Below are 18,818 nucleotides of genomic sequence, written 5' to 3' on the forward strand. Positions count from 1 at the left end.
CCATCAAGTGGAAATTAGGCTTCAAGATCGATCGGCTCAACGATTCCTCTGGCGCAACCAGCCAGCGGACCCAATACAAGTATACCAGATGAATGTTGCTACCTTTGGATCAACGTGCTCTCCTAGTTCAACGCAGTACGTGAAGAACTTGAATGCAATGGAACATTCAGAAGAATTCCCAAAGGCGGCCAGGGCAATCACGGAGAATCATTATGTTGATGATTACCTGGACAGCGTTGATACCGTTGATAAGGCCGTTCAGTTGGCGATGGATGTGAAAGAGGTCCATGAACGAGCAGGATTCTTGATTCGGCATTGGATGTCCAACTCCACAGAAGTTTTGGAACAGGTCGGGGAGCGGAACACAAAATCCGTGAAGAGTTTCGTCATGGATAAAGGCAGTAATCTGGAACGTGTCCTAGGGATGGTATGGCTGCCACAGGAACACGTTTTCTCGTTTTCCTTAACACTCCGTGAAGATCTTCGACGTCTACTCCATTCCTCCATCGTACCAACCAAGCGTGAGTTGTTGAGTCTCGTGATGAGCGTGTTCGATCCTTTGGGTATGGTTGCTCCATTCGTAGTACACGGAAAGGTGCTGATCCAGGAAGTATGGAAGTCCGGCGTCAATTGGGATGACCAACTGCCAGCAAATATCATCGAGCAGTGGGAAAAATGGTTGAACCTACTCGGATCGTTGAAAGACGTTAAAATACCCAGATGTTACTTCCCCGGCTACAGTCCTAACGCATACGATTCTTTAGAACTACACGTGTTCGTCGATGCCAGTGCTGCTGCTTACGCAGCCGTTGGCTATTTTCGTATAGAGGACCGTGGACTGATTCGCTGTAGTTTAGTTTCCGCCAAAACTAAAGTGGCACCGATAAAGCTACTTTCTGTACCACGACTTGAACTCCAGGCAGCTGTAATTGGTACACGACTTCGAAAAACCATAACGGCGGACCATACGCTTCCGATCAGACGTACTATCATGTGGAGTGATTCGTCCACGGTGCTGCATTGGATTAGATCAGATGCCAGAAAGTATCGCCAATATGTAGCCTTCAGGGTCACGGAGATATTGGATGATTCCGATATCAGCGATTGGAGAAAGGTTCCAACGGATATGAACGTCGCAGATGAAGCCACTAAATGGGGTCGAGGCCCTAGTTTCGACGAAAACAGTAGGTGGTTCAAGGCTCCAGAGTTCCTCTATCGGCCAGAACGAGAATGGCCGAAAGAAGCAATTGAAGCTGACACAGTAGAAGAGCTGAAGGCTGTCCACGTGCATCAACAACAAATAGATGAACAAGTAATTGATTTTAAACGCTTTTCTACATGGGAACGGTTGATTGGTGTGGTAACGTTCGTTCGTCGTTTCGGAGACATCAATTTGAGGAAGCAGACATCCAGCGGAGTCGGAGCAGTGCCGAGCAGCGAAGAGCGGAGACAGGCAGAAACGTTGGTATTCAAGCTGATTCAAATGGAGGTATACAAGCAAGAGTATGCAGTTCTACAAGCTAACGAAGGTTTGCAGTCAGCTAGGATCGATAAGAAAAGTCGCATCTACAAATTGTCTCCTTTTTTAGACGCCACCGGCGTCATACGAATGGGCAGTAGACTAAGAACTGCGGAGTGCGTTTCTCAGGAAGTCAAGTGTCCCGTTATTCTCCCGAAGGAGCACTACGTCACACAACTACTAATTGGCTGGTACCACAGAAGATACAAACACGGCAACAACGAGACGGTAGTGAACGAGCTACGACAACGAGTACATATTTCCGAGATACGAGTTGCCGTCAGAAAAATCGCGGACAGATGTGTCTGGTGCAAAATCAAGAAATGCTCACCGCAAGTTCCACCGATGGCACCACTTCCAGTCTCCCGCCTAACACCGTACGTCCGAGCTTTTACGTTCACAGGTCTCGACTACTTTGGACCGATCAACGTTCGTTTCGGCCGTGGTTGCGTCAAGCGATGGGTGGCTCTGTTCACATGTTTCGGGACACGTGCGGTTCATCTAGAGATTGCCTATTCCTTGTCCGCTGAGTCATGCAAAACTGCAATTCGACGGTTTATAGCTCGTCGTGGAGCCCCCAAGGAGATCTACTCCGATAGAGGAACTAACTTCCAAGGTGCTTGTGCAGAATTACGGCAGCAGATTAAGGCGATCAACGAGAAGTTAGCGGAAGTGTACACAAATGCTGATACCCAGTGGAAATTCAATCCTCCTTATGCTCCACATATGGGAGGCGTATGGGAGAGATTAGTACGCTCTGTTAAGCAAGGACTACAGCAGATGCAGCTACCCAAGAACCCGGATGAAGAGACACTCGTTACAGCTCTAGCAGAAGTTGAATCGATGGTTAACTCGCGCCCCCTTACATATCTACCAGTCGACAGCGAAGAGAGTGAGGCCTTGATACCTAACCACTTCCTGCTGCTCAGTTCGAGTGGAGCGGTTCAACCAGCAGTGCAGCCTACAGATGAACACTCGGCTGTACGGTCGAACTGGCATCATATCAAAGCCATGCTAGACCGGTTTTGGAAACGTTGGATACGCGAGTATCTGCCGGTTATTGCTCGGCAACCGAAATGGTTCGGAGAAGTTGTTCCTGTAAAGATCGACGACCTGGTAATCGTTGTAGATGAAGGAGTGAGAAATAGTTGGACCAGAGGCAGAGTGGTCCGAGTATACACAGGAAACGATGGACGAGTACGCAGTGCGGATGTGCAGACTTCGATGGGTATCGTCAGGCGTCCAGTGACGAAGCTCGCGGTGCTAAATATTGCCAAGGAAGAAGGTACCGCTTAAGGACTCTTGAAGCAATACGGGCGGGGGCGTGTTGGCAACACGGACCGACTCGTTCTGTATCACCCGTATCAGGAGAATGACAGGGACTGCTAGGTAGCTAAACATGTAAAGAGCGATAGCGAACGAGCTGACCGATAGGGCATGTTTTGAATCGCAGGCAAAAGGAGAAAGAAAAAGTTATTGAAAGCTACAAGTCACGTTTACATTTTTTCCTAAAATATTATATAAATTTGTTTTGCCTAATTGAATTTGTTTCTATATTTGAAATTTGTAAGTACCTACCTAAAATAAGTAATAAATGAACTTACGAACTAAACATATTATCATGCAGGGGCAGAAAACAAACAAAAATTCTAGTATCGATGTACCTAACAGATCGGCGGGTGCATATACGTAGGACTGATAATGTGAGTAAACCTAACCTAAACTTAGTGAAATAGTAATAAAATAACATTTACTTTTAGCTAAAAGCTAACTCAACAGCTAAATCACGAGTTTGCTCGTAGAGGTCCGAAAACCATCCGCCCGGTGACAACACTTTACAATATGTCATTTTGTATGTTGTTACAGTGAATTAAAATGAGAAACACTGCTTTTTTACGCTCTACTCCACACACAAACAACACCTCGATATGTATAAGGTGTAACCCCAAACACCTGCGTTTAATCGCTTCATCGTACAAAAACTGATTATATGCGTTTGGTTTTCCCTTTTCTCCCTTAATTTTCCCCAATAACCAGCATATGTGTCACCGTGATTGTGCTCAACATTCACTTCCGATCGCCACAAACGCACACGATGGCCCCGTGGGTCCGTACGATCTTCATCAACCACCTGCCGAAGCTGCTGGTGATGCGCCGGCCCATCTACCAGCCGCTACATCATTTTAGGTGAGTATCGACTAAATTGCCACGGACGACCGAGAGAAACCCATCCAATTATGATTCTCGAATTTTCTTATTGTTTTTCTGTTTTTTTCTCGCCACGTGTTTCCTATTTTCTGATCAATTTTATGTTCGGACCGATGGGATAAAAATCAATCTAGGCTTTCATTTTGAGGATATTGATTGCTCCAAGATGGACTTCTGTGCTTGATTAAAAGGGAACTTATTGAAGTTGGGTTTTGTATTGAAAAGTGATTGGAACAAGCCATGAACAGCAAGAATGTTCTGTCAGAACATTGCTGTAGTAAGATGGATTAGATCATCGATTCCTAAAGTAAGCAAAGTCGCACTTGGAGCATTTTTATATTCTTTGTTGATATATGATTAGCTATGCCACTACTAAATAAGAGCAATCAGAACATACAACTCTCAAACATTAGATTTTCTTAAAAATAATACAAGTTCTAAACGATGCAAAATGATGATTTCGTTTGTTGTTTCTCATGAATTTTACTTTTTCTGTTGATACATGGTATCTATCTCGGTAAGTTTTTATTCTTTTTGGTTGATTACCAATGCAATGAACGGATGGGTTCCATTTTTCTCATTTTATTATTCCAATTTTTCATTCTATCTACCTATAACTCAATTTCTAATTCTACGATTCCACAAATACCACACATTTTCTCGATACCGAAATTCGTCTCACGCGTGTGCATAAATCATGCGGCCCGAATAAAAACCGTCATCAACACCATCCTCACTAATCATCGAACAAACGATTATGGCATGACACAAAAATCGTCAAATCCGTCCTTATGCCGAATCCCACGAATATCTCCTGCGTCCTTCCCCGGTCGGTGGCCGGCCATTCCTTGCATTTCTCCGGTTTGCGGCAACGCGTCAAAATGAACAATGACCGCTCCGGCGACGACGACGACTAACCAATCCGCAATTTTGCACTCGGTCCTCTCGAAATTTCCATTTTCGACGCTCACCAACCACACGACACACGCTGCCGTCGTCGTCATATCGTCCAATGTGGAACGCTTGAACAACAACCAAAAAAAAAACGATACCAAACCATTTCATATCGGAAACCGTCGCAGTGCTGCTTCGCAAAGATTTATGTTGCGTTCGTGCACTGGAATGGGCGACAACATCCCACCGTTGCCACCGACGATTGCGTTCGATCCCTCGGTGCTGCTCGATCATCATCATCATCTGCTCGATTCCAGTGACAGGTAGGTTTTCACCGGCGGAGCTCATCCTGGCCGGCCATGCTGCTACCATGCCGCATGCCAAACTACCATATCAACCAACTGTATACGTATTGCCACCACCGGGTACTAGCACTGTGGTCAAAGTTGGGACATTATGCAGCGAAGTTCGATACCTACAGCTGCTTGATTTGTCTTAAACTATTTGCAATGTCTGATTAATTACTGTTCCGCTTAATTTCAACCATGTGATATTCGTTCCCTGTATTAGGAATAAATTTAACTTTCACTAGAAACCTTTTTCAGGTTTTTAATGTCTATTCAATTGATTTCAATTTCAATTCAATTCATTATACTTCTTGAGAAAAAAAAACTCCTTAAAAAAACACTTTCAATTTAGGCCGCCATATTGGATTTTGGGTCACCACCTTGAATATTTGATTTTTATTCGCCATCTTAGTTATTATAGTTGCAATTTTTGGTCTCCGGACATCTTCCCCATACCAAATATAATTTCACAGTTTTAGAGTAATTTTTAAGCTCCAAGCATCTTCTCCATACCAGATATATCAGTACTGCATGGCTTTATATCTAAAAACTCATAAAAACAGCCACCATATTGAATTTTGAGCTAATAGATTTAGCCTGAAAATCGAAACGGCGCAATTTGATGTCACAGGATGGGGTTTGATCCAGTTTTATATGTGACCAGCTCTACCGGTGCTGGTCTGGATCACTAAAAAGGCTATAACTGCGAAACGCCTTAACCGATCCGGACCGTTTTCTATAGCAAACAATGTGGTAAAATGCCGGTTCGATTCATGCTAAAATCGTTGAAACTGGCCAATGGGAAGTGCTTTAAAGGTAAGAGATTTGTCTTTATATACAGACATACGGAAATAACGTCAATTCGTCGAACTGAGTAGATTGGTATATGTAACTTGACTCTTCAAACCTTCTATCGAATATTCGTTTTTCGAGTGAGCATGATAGTGCTGAAATAGTTATTTATGCAACAAGTTGCAAAATGATGATTTTTTCAGCACGAGTCGTACATTTATCCAACAAGGTTTGTCGAGTTGGATAAATACGACGAGTGCTGAAAAACTCGAGTTTTGCAACGAGTTGCATTCAATTTTTTTGTCATTACGAAAAATGATGTTTGAATAGGATTTTTTCTAGGTCACATGCTTCTGCACAATGAGGTACGACTGAGCACCATGATCAATAGGCCGTGTCGATTTTTGCAAAATTGCGAATACACAATCCCGAATAGTCACAAATGGTTGCAAATGGACCCAAATAAAGCCCTGCAAAATTTAAAAATTCTAAAAAATCGGTAAGCTAGTCCGCAATCGACTTGAAGTTTTATATGGGAATTTTAATTTTTCAGTATAGGGAAATCCAACTTTTCAAACTTTTGAAGAAAAAGGCACATTAAAGCAACTCTAAAAATCCGCTCCCCCCCCCCCTGAAGATTTAGTGCATATATTAGGGAACATTTTGTTAGAAGACAACTTTTTAGTTTCACTTAAGATAAGGGCGTTATTAAATTTCAAAACAATGGACATTTTATTCGCATGATTTCTAGCTTCTTTAATTGGCATCACTGCACGTTTTGCGTGTTGAAGAGGGTGGTAACAGCCATCTGCGGCGTCACCACCCGTCGCTGGATGGAGACGCAAGTACCTGATAAAAATGAGATAGTTAGGATTGTAAATATTCTTGCGATAATTTAACTGTGTGATGCCTTCGACAAAGTTGTTGGCTGGGCCATGGGCTATCCATTGATTGATTGATTTGTCTTTATTAGAGAGACTTTCAGCCCTTGGCTGGTTCGTCTCTCTATGGGCTATCCAGTGACGAACCAAGTAAGTAGGAATTCAACCGATAGGCGGCACTAGTGTGCATACAAACTGGATGCAAAAATACAAACGTATATGTGTGTATCTCAATAACGTGATAATTTAAGTAGGTGGTGTCTTCGACAAATTTGTTGGCTGGACCACGGGCTATCCAGTGACGAACGCAATACAGTCTAGACTCCTACTACACGGTTAGTTCGGGGGTGCAGTAGGAATCCGTGTTGTAGGAATCCCAGAGCTTATGGGATTTCGCCTAATTGGGGGTGTGAGCGAATATATCAGGAGTATTACAAGATAGCACCATACTTTCTTTGGCAAAGTTGTAGTACTAGAATAGATCCACTACACAATGCGAATTAACATGCAATTAGTTGGCAATTTGGCCGATAGAGGCGCTATGTAGAAGCGGTTGCTTATGTTCACTCGCCAGTAGAAGCACTCATAAGTTATCGCTTGCGATATCTCACTATCTACTTGATTTGGAACAATGCTGTCTTCGGCAAAGTTGTTCAGTAGGTCAAGAACAATCTGGTGGTTAACCAATTAGTTTGTGATTTCGCCGCTAGGTGGTGCTAGTTGTCAAGTAAAGTTTCATACTTCTCTAGCTCGCGATCCAGATCAGATAGAAAAGTGCCGTCTTCGTCAGAGTTTTTCAGGAAGTAAAAACCTATCTGGTGATTCAACATTTAGTTGGTGATTTCGCCGCTAGGTGCCACTAGTTGTTAAGTAAAATTTCTTAAGCTTCTTTAAACTTCTTTAGCTCGCGATCCAGAGCAGATAGAAGAGAGTCGTCTTCGGCAAAGTTCTTCAGGAAGGCAAGAACAACCTTGTGATGTAACAATTAGTTGGAGATTTCGCCACTAGGTGGCACTAGTTGTCAAGTAAAGTTTCAAACTACTATCTCGGGATCCAAAGCAGATCGAAAAGTATCGTCTTCGGCAAAGTTCTTCAGGAAGTCAAGAGCTATCTAATGACTTAACATTTAGTTTGTAATTTCGCCGCTAGGTGACGCTAGTTGTCAAGTAAAGTTTCAAACTACTATAGCTCGCGATCCAGATCAGATAGAAAAATGCCGTCTTCGTCAGAGTTTTTCAAGAAGTAAAAACCTATCTGGTGATTCAACGTTTAGTTGGTGATTTCACCGCTAGGTGGTGTTAGTTGTCAAGTAAAGTTTCAAACTCTGCTATCTCGGGATCCAAAGCAGATCGAAATGTTTCATCTTCGGCAAAGTGCTTTTGGAAGTCAAGAGCTATCTGGTGATTCAACAGTTAGTTGGTGATTTCGCCGCTAGGTAGCGCTCTTTGTCAAGTAAAGTTTCAAACTTCTCTAGCTCGCGATCCAGAGCAGATAGAAAAGTGTCGTTCTCGGCTAAGTTCTTCAGGAAGTCACGAACAATCTTGTGATGTATTAATTAGTTGGTGATTTCGCCACTAGGTGGTACTAGTTGTCATGTAAAGTTTCAAACTCCGCTATCTCGGGATCCAAAGCAAATCGAAAAGTTTCATCTTCGGCAAAGTGCTTTTGGAAGTCAAGAGCTATCTGTTGATTCAACATTTGGTTGGTGATTTCGCTGTTAGGTGGTGATCCTAACGCCCGCGATCCAGCGCAGATAGAAAACTGTCGTCTTCGGCAAAGTTCTTCAGTAAATCGAGAGCTATCTAGTGAATTGATAATTAGTTGGTGATTACGCCGCTAGGTGACGCTAGTTGTCAAGTAAAGCTTCAAACTTCTCTATCTTGGGATCCAGAGCACATAGAAGAGGGTCATCTTGGGCAAAGTTCTTCAGGAAGTCAAGAGCAATCTGGTGATTTAACGCATGAAGGGCTTACATTTTTAAGAAAAATGAAATCTTTTGTCGTTTTGTTTCGCTCTTTGCTTAAGTGTGCTAAGCAACGAAGCACAGACAAACAGACGTAACTTTTGGAGGAAGTTCTTCAAAAACTTTTGCCCGGTATATTTTCCATGAGCACACAGCTACCTGTTCGAAGAACCGCTCGAGATACTGTCGATTGCATGATTCAGCAACGTGTACACTGGCAAACGCCAAACGATCGAACACTAGCGCCTCTGGTGGAAGGATAGTGGCAATTAAATGAAATTTGAATTGATCTTTAAATGCACGTGCCAAGCCGTGTTCAAGAGTGTTACGTCTGTTTGTCTGTGGACGGAGTCTATGTTGTCGCACAGTAACACACAAATATGAATTTCAATATATGTACAAAAAAGTTTGCATCTGGGATCAAACATCGGACCTCTGAATTGTCAATCCTTCCCAAGTAACGCACTTGTCACATAAAAGTTACAGCAGCAGGTTTTTGTTCCGCTCTTATGTGACAAGCGTGTTACTTGGGATTACTATTAAGCAGCAGAACTATTGCGGTGCAACAATAGCTTACGCGCTGAAACACTAATAAATGCTACTTCCTGGTGGCGTTTCCTTGGCCGGTCGCCGCTCGTTTACAAAGGAACAAAAAGGATGGCAAAAACGTTGGTGGTCGTCTATTTATCATTGAGGTTCATTCTCGGGTTCATCGTGGAAACCTTTACCGGCAATGAGAAAGCTAGTCGCCAATGTTGTTCTATTGGGATAATGTGATTTTTTTTCTTTGCGCGGCAGTGAAGAGAACGACGATTGTCAACCCTGGTTTGGATCCAAGATAGAGATATTCAAAATTCTATTTGCAAATTACCGCCACGAAGCGGCGAACTACCTACTAATTGTTGAATCACCAGGTTGTTCTATAGTCTATACTTTCGGAAGAAAATTGCCAAAGATAACATTTTTCTATCTGCTATGGATTCCGAGCAGCCTTGCATCACCTAGCAGCTAGATCATCAATTTATTGTTTTATCACCAGAATGCTCTTGGCTTCCTGTTGAACTTTGCTTAAGATAGTACTATTCTATCTGCTATAGATCCTGAGATAGTGTTTTAAAACTTTACATGACAATTAGCGCCACCTAACGGCAAATTCACAAACCATATTTTTAATCAGAAGATGACTCTTGACTTCCTGAAGAACTTTGCCGAAGACGACACTTTTCTATCTGCTCTGGATCGCCAGCTAGAGAAGTTTGAAACTTTACTTGACAACTAGTGCCACCTAGCGGTGAAATCACAAACTTATAGTTGAATCACTAGATAGCTCTTGACTTCCTGAAGAACTTTGCCGAAGACGACACTTTTCCATCTGCTCTGAATAGCGAGTCAGAGAAGTTTAAAATTTTACTTGACAAATAGCGCCACCTAGCGGTGAAATCACAAACTAAATGTTATTTAATTACATAGCTCTTGACTTCCTGAAGAACTTAGCCGAAGACGACACTTTTCTATCTGCTCTGGATCGCGAGCTAGAGAAGTATGAAACTTTACTTGACAACTAGCACCACCTAGCGGCGAAATCACAAACTAATTGGTTAACCACCAGATTGTTCTTGACCTACTGAACAACTTTGCCGAAGACAGCATTGTTCCAAATCAAGTAGATCGTGAGATATCGCAAGCGATAACTTATGAGTGCTTCTACTGGCGAGTGAACATAAGCAACCGCTTCTACATAGCGCCTCTATCGGCCAAATTGCCAACTAATTGCATGTTAATTCGCATTGTGTAGTAGATCTATTCTAGTACTACAACTTTGCCAAAGAAAGTATGGTGCTATCTTGTAATACTCCTGATATATTCGCTCACACCCCCAATTAGGCGAAATCCCATAAGCTCTGGGATTCCTACAACACGGATTCCTACTGCACCCCCGAACTAACCGTGTAGTAGGAGTCTAGACTGTATTGCGTTCGTCACTGGATAGCCCGTGGTCCAGCCAACAAATTTGTCAAAGACACCACCTACTTAAATTATCACGTTATTGAGATACACACATATACGTTTGTATTTTTGCATCCAGTTTGTATGCACACTAGTGCCGCCTATCGGTTGAATTCCTACTTACTTGGTTCGTCACTGGATAGCCCATAGAGAGACGAACCAGCCAAGGGCTGAAAGTCTCTCTAATAAAGACAAATCAATCAATCAATGGATAGCCCATGGCCCAGCCAACAACTTTGTCGAAGGCATCACACAGTTAAATTATCGCAAGAATATTTACAATCCTAACTATCTCATTTTTATCAGGTACTTGCGTCTCCATCCAGCGACGGGTGGTGACGCCGCAGATGGCTGTTACCACCCTCTTCAACACGCAAAACGTGCAGTGATGCCAATTAAAGAAGTTAGAAATCATGCGAATAAAATGTCCATTGTTTCGAAATTTAATAACGCCCTTATCTTAAGTGAAACTAAAAAGTTGTCTTCTAACAAAATGTTCCCTAATATATGCACTAAATCTTCAGGGGGGGAGCGGATTTTTAGAGTTGCTTTAATGTGCCTTTTTCTTCAAAAGTTTGAAAAGTTGGATTTCCCCATACTGAAAAATTAAAATTCCCATATAAAACTTCAAGTCGATTGCGGACTAGCTTACCGATTTTTTAGAATTTTTAAATTTTGCAGGGCTTTATTTGGGTTCATTTGCAACCATTTGTGACTATTCGGGATTGTGTATTCGCAATTTTGCAAAAATCGACACGGCCTAATGATCAATCATCCTCATTTAACATGCTGCTCATCCTACTATTGATTATACACACGAAAATGAATGAAAAATGTCGGTTGGTAAAAGTGACGAACAGTGCTACTTTTCAGCACAAGTGTCGAAAAGTAGCACTTTTCGGCACTTTTATGGTTGATGAAAAAAGTAGGCCGTTTTAGCGCACTTTTGCTCAGTAAAAAGTTGACGTTCAAAAAACGTAATGGAAAAAAATGTCATTTTGACATACACCCTATTCTTTTTTTGCATGGGTCTGGTTTTCGCTATAACTCAGTCATTTTTTAACCGATTATCATGAAATTTTGAACACATGTAGGAACGGTAAGTACTGAGATGTATGTATGTATGTATGTATGTACAATCCATCTCCCACTGACCGGCAGTGCTTTTATGGAAGAAAAATGTCTGCGCCTATTTTTAACTTTTATCCATAGACGCAAACACTTTTAGTCCTGGAGATGGAAGGTGATAGCTCTACTGCACGTCCAACGACCCATTTCAAGTATGACAGGGCTTCCACGTACATCTTGAGGTCGTTTTCTGAAACAGTAAGCCCCGCATTGATGCATCCGGACATCAATTGGATATCTGAAATGCATTAACACTTCCTGAATCAAAAATTTGCATTTTTGTTTCTGGCGCGTATTTGGTAAGGTAAATATCACATGTATGAATATAATGACGTTTTTTAATTAGAAAGATCTCACCAAGTTCTTCATAGTCTGCCGTGATGTAGTTGTATTCCTATTTCTCCAGCGGTGCAGCAACGACCCAAATAGTATTGATTTCATTGCCGCGTTCACTTAAAACCACGTGGAGCGATCAACCGAGTCAGCGATTACTGGCACTGAATATACACATTCATACGCGGAAAACTTTTTTTTTTTTTTTTGTTTTTATTTTTGTGTATTTTAACTAGTTGCTAATTCTACACTCACGCGGAAAACTGACTGGGTGGCGTAATACCTCCCTCGTGCACTGAAATCGCCGGCGTCATCGTTTATTCTGGGCCGAAAATGAAAAACACAAACGAACGCGTACCGAAACTAGCTCCTGCTGTCTTGAACCTCCCTCGCGCACTCGTACACTTCCAAATGTACATATGAAGCGGTATTCGAACGACAAAATTCACATTTTTGTACAATTCTTATTAGAGCATTTGCCTTCTGTGCGTTGAAACCATGCAACCGTAGGAACGGTAAGTACTGAGATATAGCAAAAACCAAACCCGTGCAAAAAAGATTCGGTTGTATCTAGATTCAATCACCTACAGCTCGTTTCAGCACTGCTTTCAGTACACTTTGAAAGGCAAAAGGAGGAGAAATACGGGAACCAAGTCCAAAACGCCAAAGTGGCCAAATGGTTCAACTTATAAAATCATTCCTCAATGTGATTTGATCGTTACTATAGGTGAATGGGAATCCTTCTGGAAACCAACTCACGAAATTTCTTTTTATTTTCTATGAAAATTGTTTTATTATCCGCAATCTTATTAACACGGGAACGCGAAAAAAAAATAATACAAGAACATAGATGAAACTCAAAAGCAACGATTCTAGTTGTTAGTTGTCCAGTTTTGTCGTAAAGCTACGGCGCGGGTTTCGGTTTTTCAGCATTGGCAGTGACACTAAACGGAATTGCATACAGTTTATTTTCTGACTGAGAAACGATAAGCTTAAAACGTGCGTTATTACGAGTTGATCCGACATAAGCGTGGTTTAAAAAATATTCATACCCGGTATATAATTAAATTTAATACACAAACATACAATAAAATTATTGTATTCTTCCGACAGCCGGCTGGCGGAAGACTAAACTATATCAAGGGTTGCATAGCTCACATCACTTACCAATGTGAATCCAGATCTATGGAACTATCTATCCCTTCCCTTCCCTTGTAACAAGCTTCCTTCCTGTGACAACCGTGGGGATGCGGAGGTACACACGGTCTCTAGTAGCAACGGATGTCACAACAACATTCCTTCCCTTCCCCGATGACCGTAAGGACGTGGCCGGCGCCGGTACTGACAATATAAAGTTTTGAACCTTCAAAATTGCACATTGAGGATGGAAAGCTACACCCAGGCCCCATCCATTTGGTTCCCTGTGCAATGTTGACCGTTCTGGTCAGTAACGGAGTAGCAACTACGAATTGTACGGTCATCTCATGCTCATGCTCATGCTCTATGAAAATTGTCGACTTCCAGTCAGGCTTGACAGAAACTCCGTCGCGAGAAAATGAGGAAGCGATTTCGGAGATTTTCTGAGGAGTAAAAATAAAACTCAGAAATCACAACGCAAATCCTCAACAGCACCGAGCGCGAGCTTGCCGCGCAGCGAGGAGTTCGTCCAACACTCATAATTTCTTGTTGTGTTTCTCACGTCTACTCACACTCAAAAAACTCTCGCGAGCTCCACTCCCATACAAAGAAAGACTCTCGAGGCGAAAATCGCACTCAAAAACCCGAAATAATCATCGACTCTTTTTTCGTTCCCCCCTTCCTCGCTCAGTTTTTATTGCCTCTCTGTTTGGGGTTCGTTCACTCCCTCGCGACGAGGCAAAAGCAAAACACCGCTCTAGAGCATGTGGAAAAACTCTTTTGATTTCGAGGAGGATTATCAAGCCTGCTTCCAGTCAAGGAGATTGAGGAACACATGGAGACGCATGGTTGTTAATGCCTACGTTATCCATGGTAGGGATAATTCGGCACCTACATTTCAAAAGGGCGTAACTGCATTTCAAAACAGTACCTTCTTTTGAAGCTGTGGATCGTATTTCATATTTCCCATGAAATCCATCCCCACTATCAGAAAGAGGGGGATTTTAGCTTTCTTTTAGTGCTTATAGATTGTCCAAAAGATTGAACATACGATCCACAGCTAAGAGAGAAGGCACTATTTCAAAAAGCAGTTACGCCCTTTTGAAATGTTCATGCCGAATTCAAATATGACCGAAACAACTTTTAAAATCACTAAAAATCGATAAAAATGCATCAGTTTCTTGAATGTTTCTGTTGAAGTGTCAGACACAATCCACGCGTTCAGGGGCGTTTCAGGAGGATGTTTCAGGGGTTTCAGAAGCCTTCAAAGGGCGTTTCGACAGGTTTTGTGGGCGATACTATAGCATCGGTGGAAAGGGGACGTTTAATAGCGAACACTCTAAAAAAAATGGTTGAAATTGGTTGAGAAATGATTTCGCAATCGTAGTCACCGCATCGACGTTTTTGGGAAAACACGATTTCAAGATAACAAACGCTTCTGCGGCCTCATGATAACCAGCGAAACCCCCAGGACCCTCATGAAACGCCTCTGAGACCTCTTGAGATCCCTTGAAACCCCTAAAATACCTCTGAGCACCCCTTGAAGCGCCCCTTGATGAGACCTCCTTGAAATGCTCCTAAGATCTCTGGTAACCACTGAAACTCCCTGAAACGCTCCTGAGACCCTCTGGAACTCCCCTGGATCCCTGTAAGACTCATTGGAGCGTTCCTAGTGCCAGTTGAAACGCGCCTGAAATTTCATGGAACCCCTTGAAGGCCTCTGAAAACCCCCTGAAACGCCATAGAGGCCTCCACGTACCCATCTGAAACCCGCTGAGGCCTCCTGAAACACCTTTGAGATCTCGTGGTACCCCTAAAAAGAGATGCATAAATTAAACGTGCATAAAAATAACCTGCATAAGAAGAGGTTCTGGTGTACACCCGATTATTTTTTGCTCTAGTAGTTTTTTCGCTATGACTCAACTTTGAACCTATTTACTTGATGTTTTGTCCACTGATAGTTCTAATCGTGCCTACATGTGGACGCAATTTTATTAGAATCGGTTCAAAATTGACTGAGTTATAGCAAAAACCCGACCCGTGCAAAATAAAAATCAGGTGCACTGTAATGACTGTAGCAATGGCAACGGCTCTCGGGAAAGGGATTCCCTGGGGTCCCTGCGAAAGGTACCGTTTAACCCTCGAGCGATTGCGCTGTAGTATTTTGTACGACATGTAGAAAAAATCTCGCTTTTTGTGTTCAGCATTAGCGTGGTGCTGGCGGTGATGGTGGTTAACCGCGCGAGCTTAGGAAAGTTAAGGAAATCTTAAAGCAAACAAGGGTGTGTAAGGGTGAATTTTAAGTGTACTTCGGGGGAGGAGGGGAGGCGTTTTCTGGGGATTTAGAGGCTTTATGATATCTACAAGGGTGTTTCAACATGTTTTCAGGGGACTCATGGGGCCCTAACAGGGTTTCGTTGTGGTTTCGGGGGTGTACGAGGGATTCAAAGAATTTTCTAGCAGGTTCCAATAGATTTTCAAACGATTTCAAGAGGAGTTTCATAAGAACTGAGCTCTCACAGGATTTTCTGGGTTTACCCATTTGTATTCAGGGGCATTTCTGGTGGTCTCAGAGAGTTTCAGGAGGGTTTTAAGCATTGTGAAGAGTTTCAGAGGCACATTTAAGGGGATATCAGGGGGTTTTTCAAGGGTGCTTCAATGCGTCTCAGGGGGAATCTGAGGATTTTCAGGGACGCAAGAAAAACTGAAGCTCCTTGAGACCACCTGAGAATCCATGAAAACCCTCTGAAACTCCCTGAGAGCCCCTGAACACTAGGTTAAACGCATTCGATCCTCTGAACCCCCTCTGAAACGAAATTCACCTGAAGGTTCCTTTAACGTAAAACCAGAAAGCTTCAGGAACTATTTAGGCTTGTTCTTTTATTTTAACCCTTCGTTTCCACTCGACCTTGGCTCTACTCTCTTCAACTTGAAGTTTTCTTAGTACTTTCACAATTATCAATTGAGAGTCTAATATATTCTACAATGTTCTATGGATCCAATTGACTGATTTATGGCTTTCTGGTATGGTTTCATAATCATTGGAATATTGAAAAGATATCAAGAAATCTCTAGACAATTTTTCGTGGACAACAGAATACCAGCTGCAAATGTTGTCTCGTTAATCGTAAATCGTAGGTTATCTGAGTTCAAACTTCTATCAGTATCGAATTTCGTAGCAAAATATCACCACCTTCGACCACAGTGCATGTCGGTGATAGCAACTCGTCCAAATTGATCCTGTGTTGATTGTGGGATGTTTGGATTAGACTGGCCGTCTGGCGATACCTTCATGCGTTCATCATTCCCACCGAGCTTCCTGTTCGTTCTTTGGTTGTTGTTGTTGTTGCTGTTGTTCGTCGTTCATATACCTCTATGTGCCTACGTTCAAACCTTGCCGATTACATTGATCCCCTCCAGAGACAGCACATCGTTTGGCTAAGAATGATGTTTTTGTGTGTTGCAAGTCGTGTCGTTGCATGGACTGAAACGATTGTTGGAGTTACCGTTGTTATTGTTGAACCTTGTACATCATCCATCCTTATCGAAAGCAAATGAGGTTGCAGGGAATCCGTTGTCCCTAAACATAGACACCTATAAGAATGCGTTATAAACTTGTTTGTTATGAACAAATCCTATATAATCACCACCTACTATCAAAACCACTAGGAGAAAATATTCACTGGCACTTTCTGTCAAGATATTTGTATACGATTTAGTGTAGGAAAGGAATATTTTTACCGAAAGAGCCTTCGTTAAGCACTTAGTACAATCATATTACAAGCGTATTTGGAACTTTACAACATAATCAATTAGTTTCTGTGAAACTAAGGTGACACTTTTTCTAGCATTGTCCTCAGGATATCCAAAATACATGATTTACCCCAAACATAATAGTTTAGTGAAAAGTATTCCACAAATGCATATAAATTCAAGGCTGATCAACATTTTCGCCTATCCTAGTTATTTTGAGTAATCCCAGTAGTTTCACAAAATGTTAATTTCATGTTGTTTTGCATAGCCCATAAATTGTTAATTGTGTTTCTGAAAATAAAGTGTGTAAAAGTTCGTGTACTATCCCTACTCATCCACATTCAATGTACATATTGTCCATTAAACCATCCACATCCAAACGTGTGACGCTTTAAAGAGAGAAAATCCTAATGTACCCCCGCAACGAAATGCATGATTCATGTCGAGCAGAATGTTAATGTGTTTAAACACTGGTTGTTTTCCCCCAAACGTTCGGTAGAATCCAAATGGTACGTTGTGAATTCTAATTTGTCTGATTACTGCTTTCGTTGCAGCATAAACACGTGCCGCCTGCATGGTAGCCCGACGCATCATCATCATCACCATGGAGGCGGCGGCCATCATCACCACCATCATCACGGCCTGCGTGGGATAGACCTGATGGATGACTTACCACTGCCCTATCAAGATCACAACCATCACAATTCCCCGATGTCGCCGATAAATTTAAATCTCCTGTCATCGGCGTCCAGCACGGCCGTCCCAAATCCGGCAACCGGTGGCCTGTCGAGTGCCGGTGCGGCCCTCCTTGATCCCCACAGTACCTTCCAAACGAGCCTGGCCGGAGGGGTCGGGGGATCGAGCAAAACTAGCACAAATGTGATAATTAACACTGCAACTAACACTACTACTAGGAGTAATCTAAGCTGTTGTAATAATCTTTTCCTCAACGACGCACGGGCCGGGTTAGATAGTAGCGTTCAATTACCGAGCAGTACGAGCCTAGGTGGTGGCATCCCTGACTCGTCAACGGCTGTTCCAACGGTGCCGATTATCAACACCACGGACAGTGGTCTAGGTGGGAGCGGAGGCGGCAGCGGGGGCACCGACGGCAAGGACAAGTCCACGCGACATCGGTGGCTCACATGTCCCGAGCTGCACAAGGCGATGGACGGAGTCACGTACATCGCCGACCACACGCGGAAGGAAGAGGAGAGTACGAGGGTAAGTGCACAACACATGAAACCTACAACATTGATTGTAGCCTTCTATCCTATGCGGGGCGGGCACTCGGTGCCTAGTCTGGATCGGTTTGAACTGACTCGGGCTGGATCTCTCTGATAGTTGTTAACTTGTCATTGAATGTCAATTTTGATTTCCAGTCAAACATGAGTTTCGCATTCAGTACGCCACCTGTTAGTAGTGCGTGAACAATTTGCAAAGGCACGGCTTTCAATGAAATGGGAATTGATTTTGAGTCGGCTGCAAGGTTAATCAAGGTTGGTGAAAGTTTGCTGAAAAAAATAACTACATTTTCAACTTTTAACCGATACTCTTTTTCATGGAAACATAAGTAAAAACTTTACACCCGATGTTTTGGCACAGGACTTTCTTTTCTATAACTTATACTATAGTACTGACCGTGTTTCCCTGCGTACACATTTTAAATTTGAATTGGTTTAAAATTTAATGAGCTTCAAATTCGACGAACTGACAAACATCTGCTTATGTAGTAAAAATCGTTCTCCATTTTCTCACTTCAAAATGAACCAATACCAACCGCACCCACAACTCTCCATTAAGTTGCTCACCTAGGATGTAAACCAACTTCCAACCATTCGATGGTGCAAAACATC

General features: G+C 42.5%; 2 protein-coding genes across 7 annotated transcripts in view; both read left to right on the top strand.

Moving 5' to 3' along the window:
• LOC109431392 (acetylcholine receptor subunit alpha-like) overlaps positions 1-18,818 on the top strand; it is a 681,325-nt gene that overhangs the window by 627,487 nt on the left and 35,020 nt on the right. For 4 of the 5 annotated variants that reach the window (XR_009996235.1, XM_062845640.1, XM_062845641.1 and 1 more), the window contains 3 exons: positions 3,557-3,706; positions 4,810-4,944; positions 17,517-18,186. Coding sequence is in view for 4 of the 5 variants with exons in the window: in XM_062845640.1 (XP_062701624.1) it covers positions 3,557-3,706; positions 4,810-4,944; positions 17,517-18,186 (955 nt within the window). In the remaining variant the exon portion in view is untranslated. The remainder of the gene's footprint in view (positions 1-3,556; positions 3,707-4,809; positions 4,945-17,516; positions 18,187-18,818) is intronic. The other variant, XM_062845642.1, reaches the window with a different exon arrangement.
• Positions 644-3,544, top strand: LOC134285229 (uncharacterized). 2 transcript variants are annotated; one of them, XR_009996236.1, is made up of 2 exons: positions 644-3,085; positions 3,147-3,544. XR_009996236.1 is itself a non-coding variant. In XM_062845644.1 (2 exons), exons 1-2 carry the CDS (start codon positions 992-994, stop codon positions 2,813-2,815), a joined length of 1,764 nt encoding a protein of 587 aa, XP_062701628.1. In that variant the 5' UTR covers positions 644-991; the 3' UTR covers positions 2,816-3,544. The 2 variants fall into 2 exon arrangements, 1 of the variants encoding a protein (XP_062701628.1); XM_062845644.1 differs by having other exon boundaries at positions 644-1,529; positions 1,590-3,544.

This window comes from Aedes albopictus, chromosome 1 (genome assembly GCF_035046485.1).
Source record: "Aedes albopictus strain Foshan chromosome 1, AalbF5, whole genome shotgun sequence".
NCBI classification, from domain to species: Eukaryota; Metazoa; Arthropoda; class Insecta; order Diptera; family Culicidae; genus Aedes; species Aedes albopictus.

Excerpts from the sequence above, each read along its gene's own strand:
- LOC134285229 (XM_062845644.1), top strand. The coding sequence starts at position 992 with ATGTGGAGTGATTCGTCCACGGTGCTGCATTGGATTAGATCAGATGCC. Across the intron at positions 1,530-1,589 it reads AGTTCTACAAGCTAACGAAG|ACGCCACCGGCGTCATACGA; the intron begins GTTTGCAGTCAG and ends CTCCTTTTTTAG.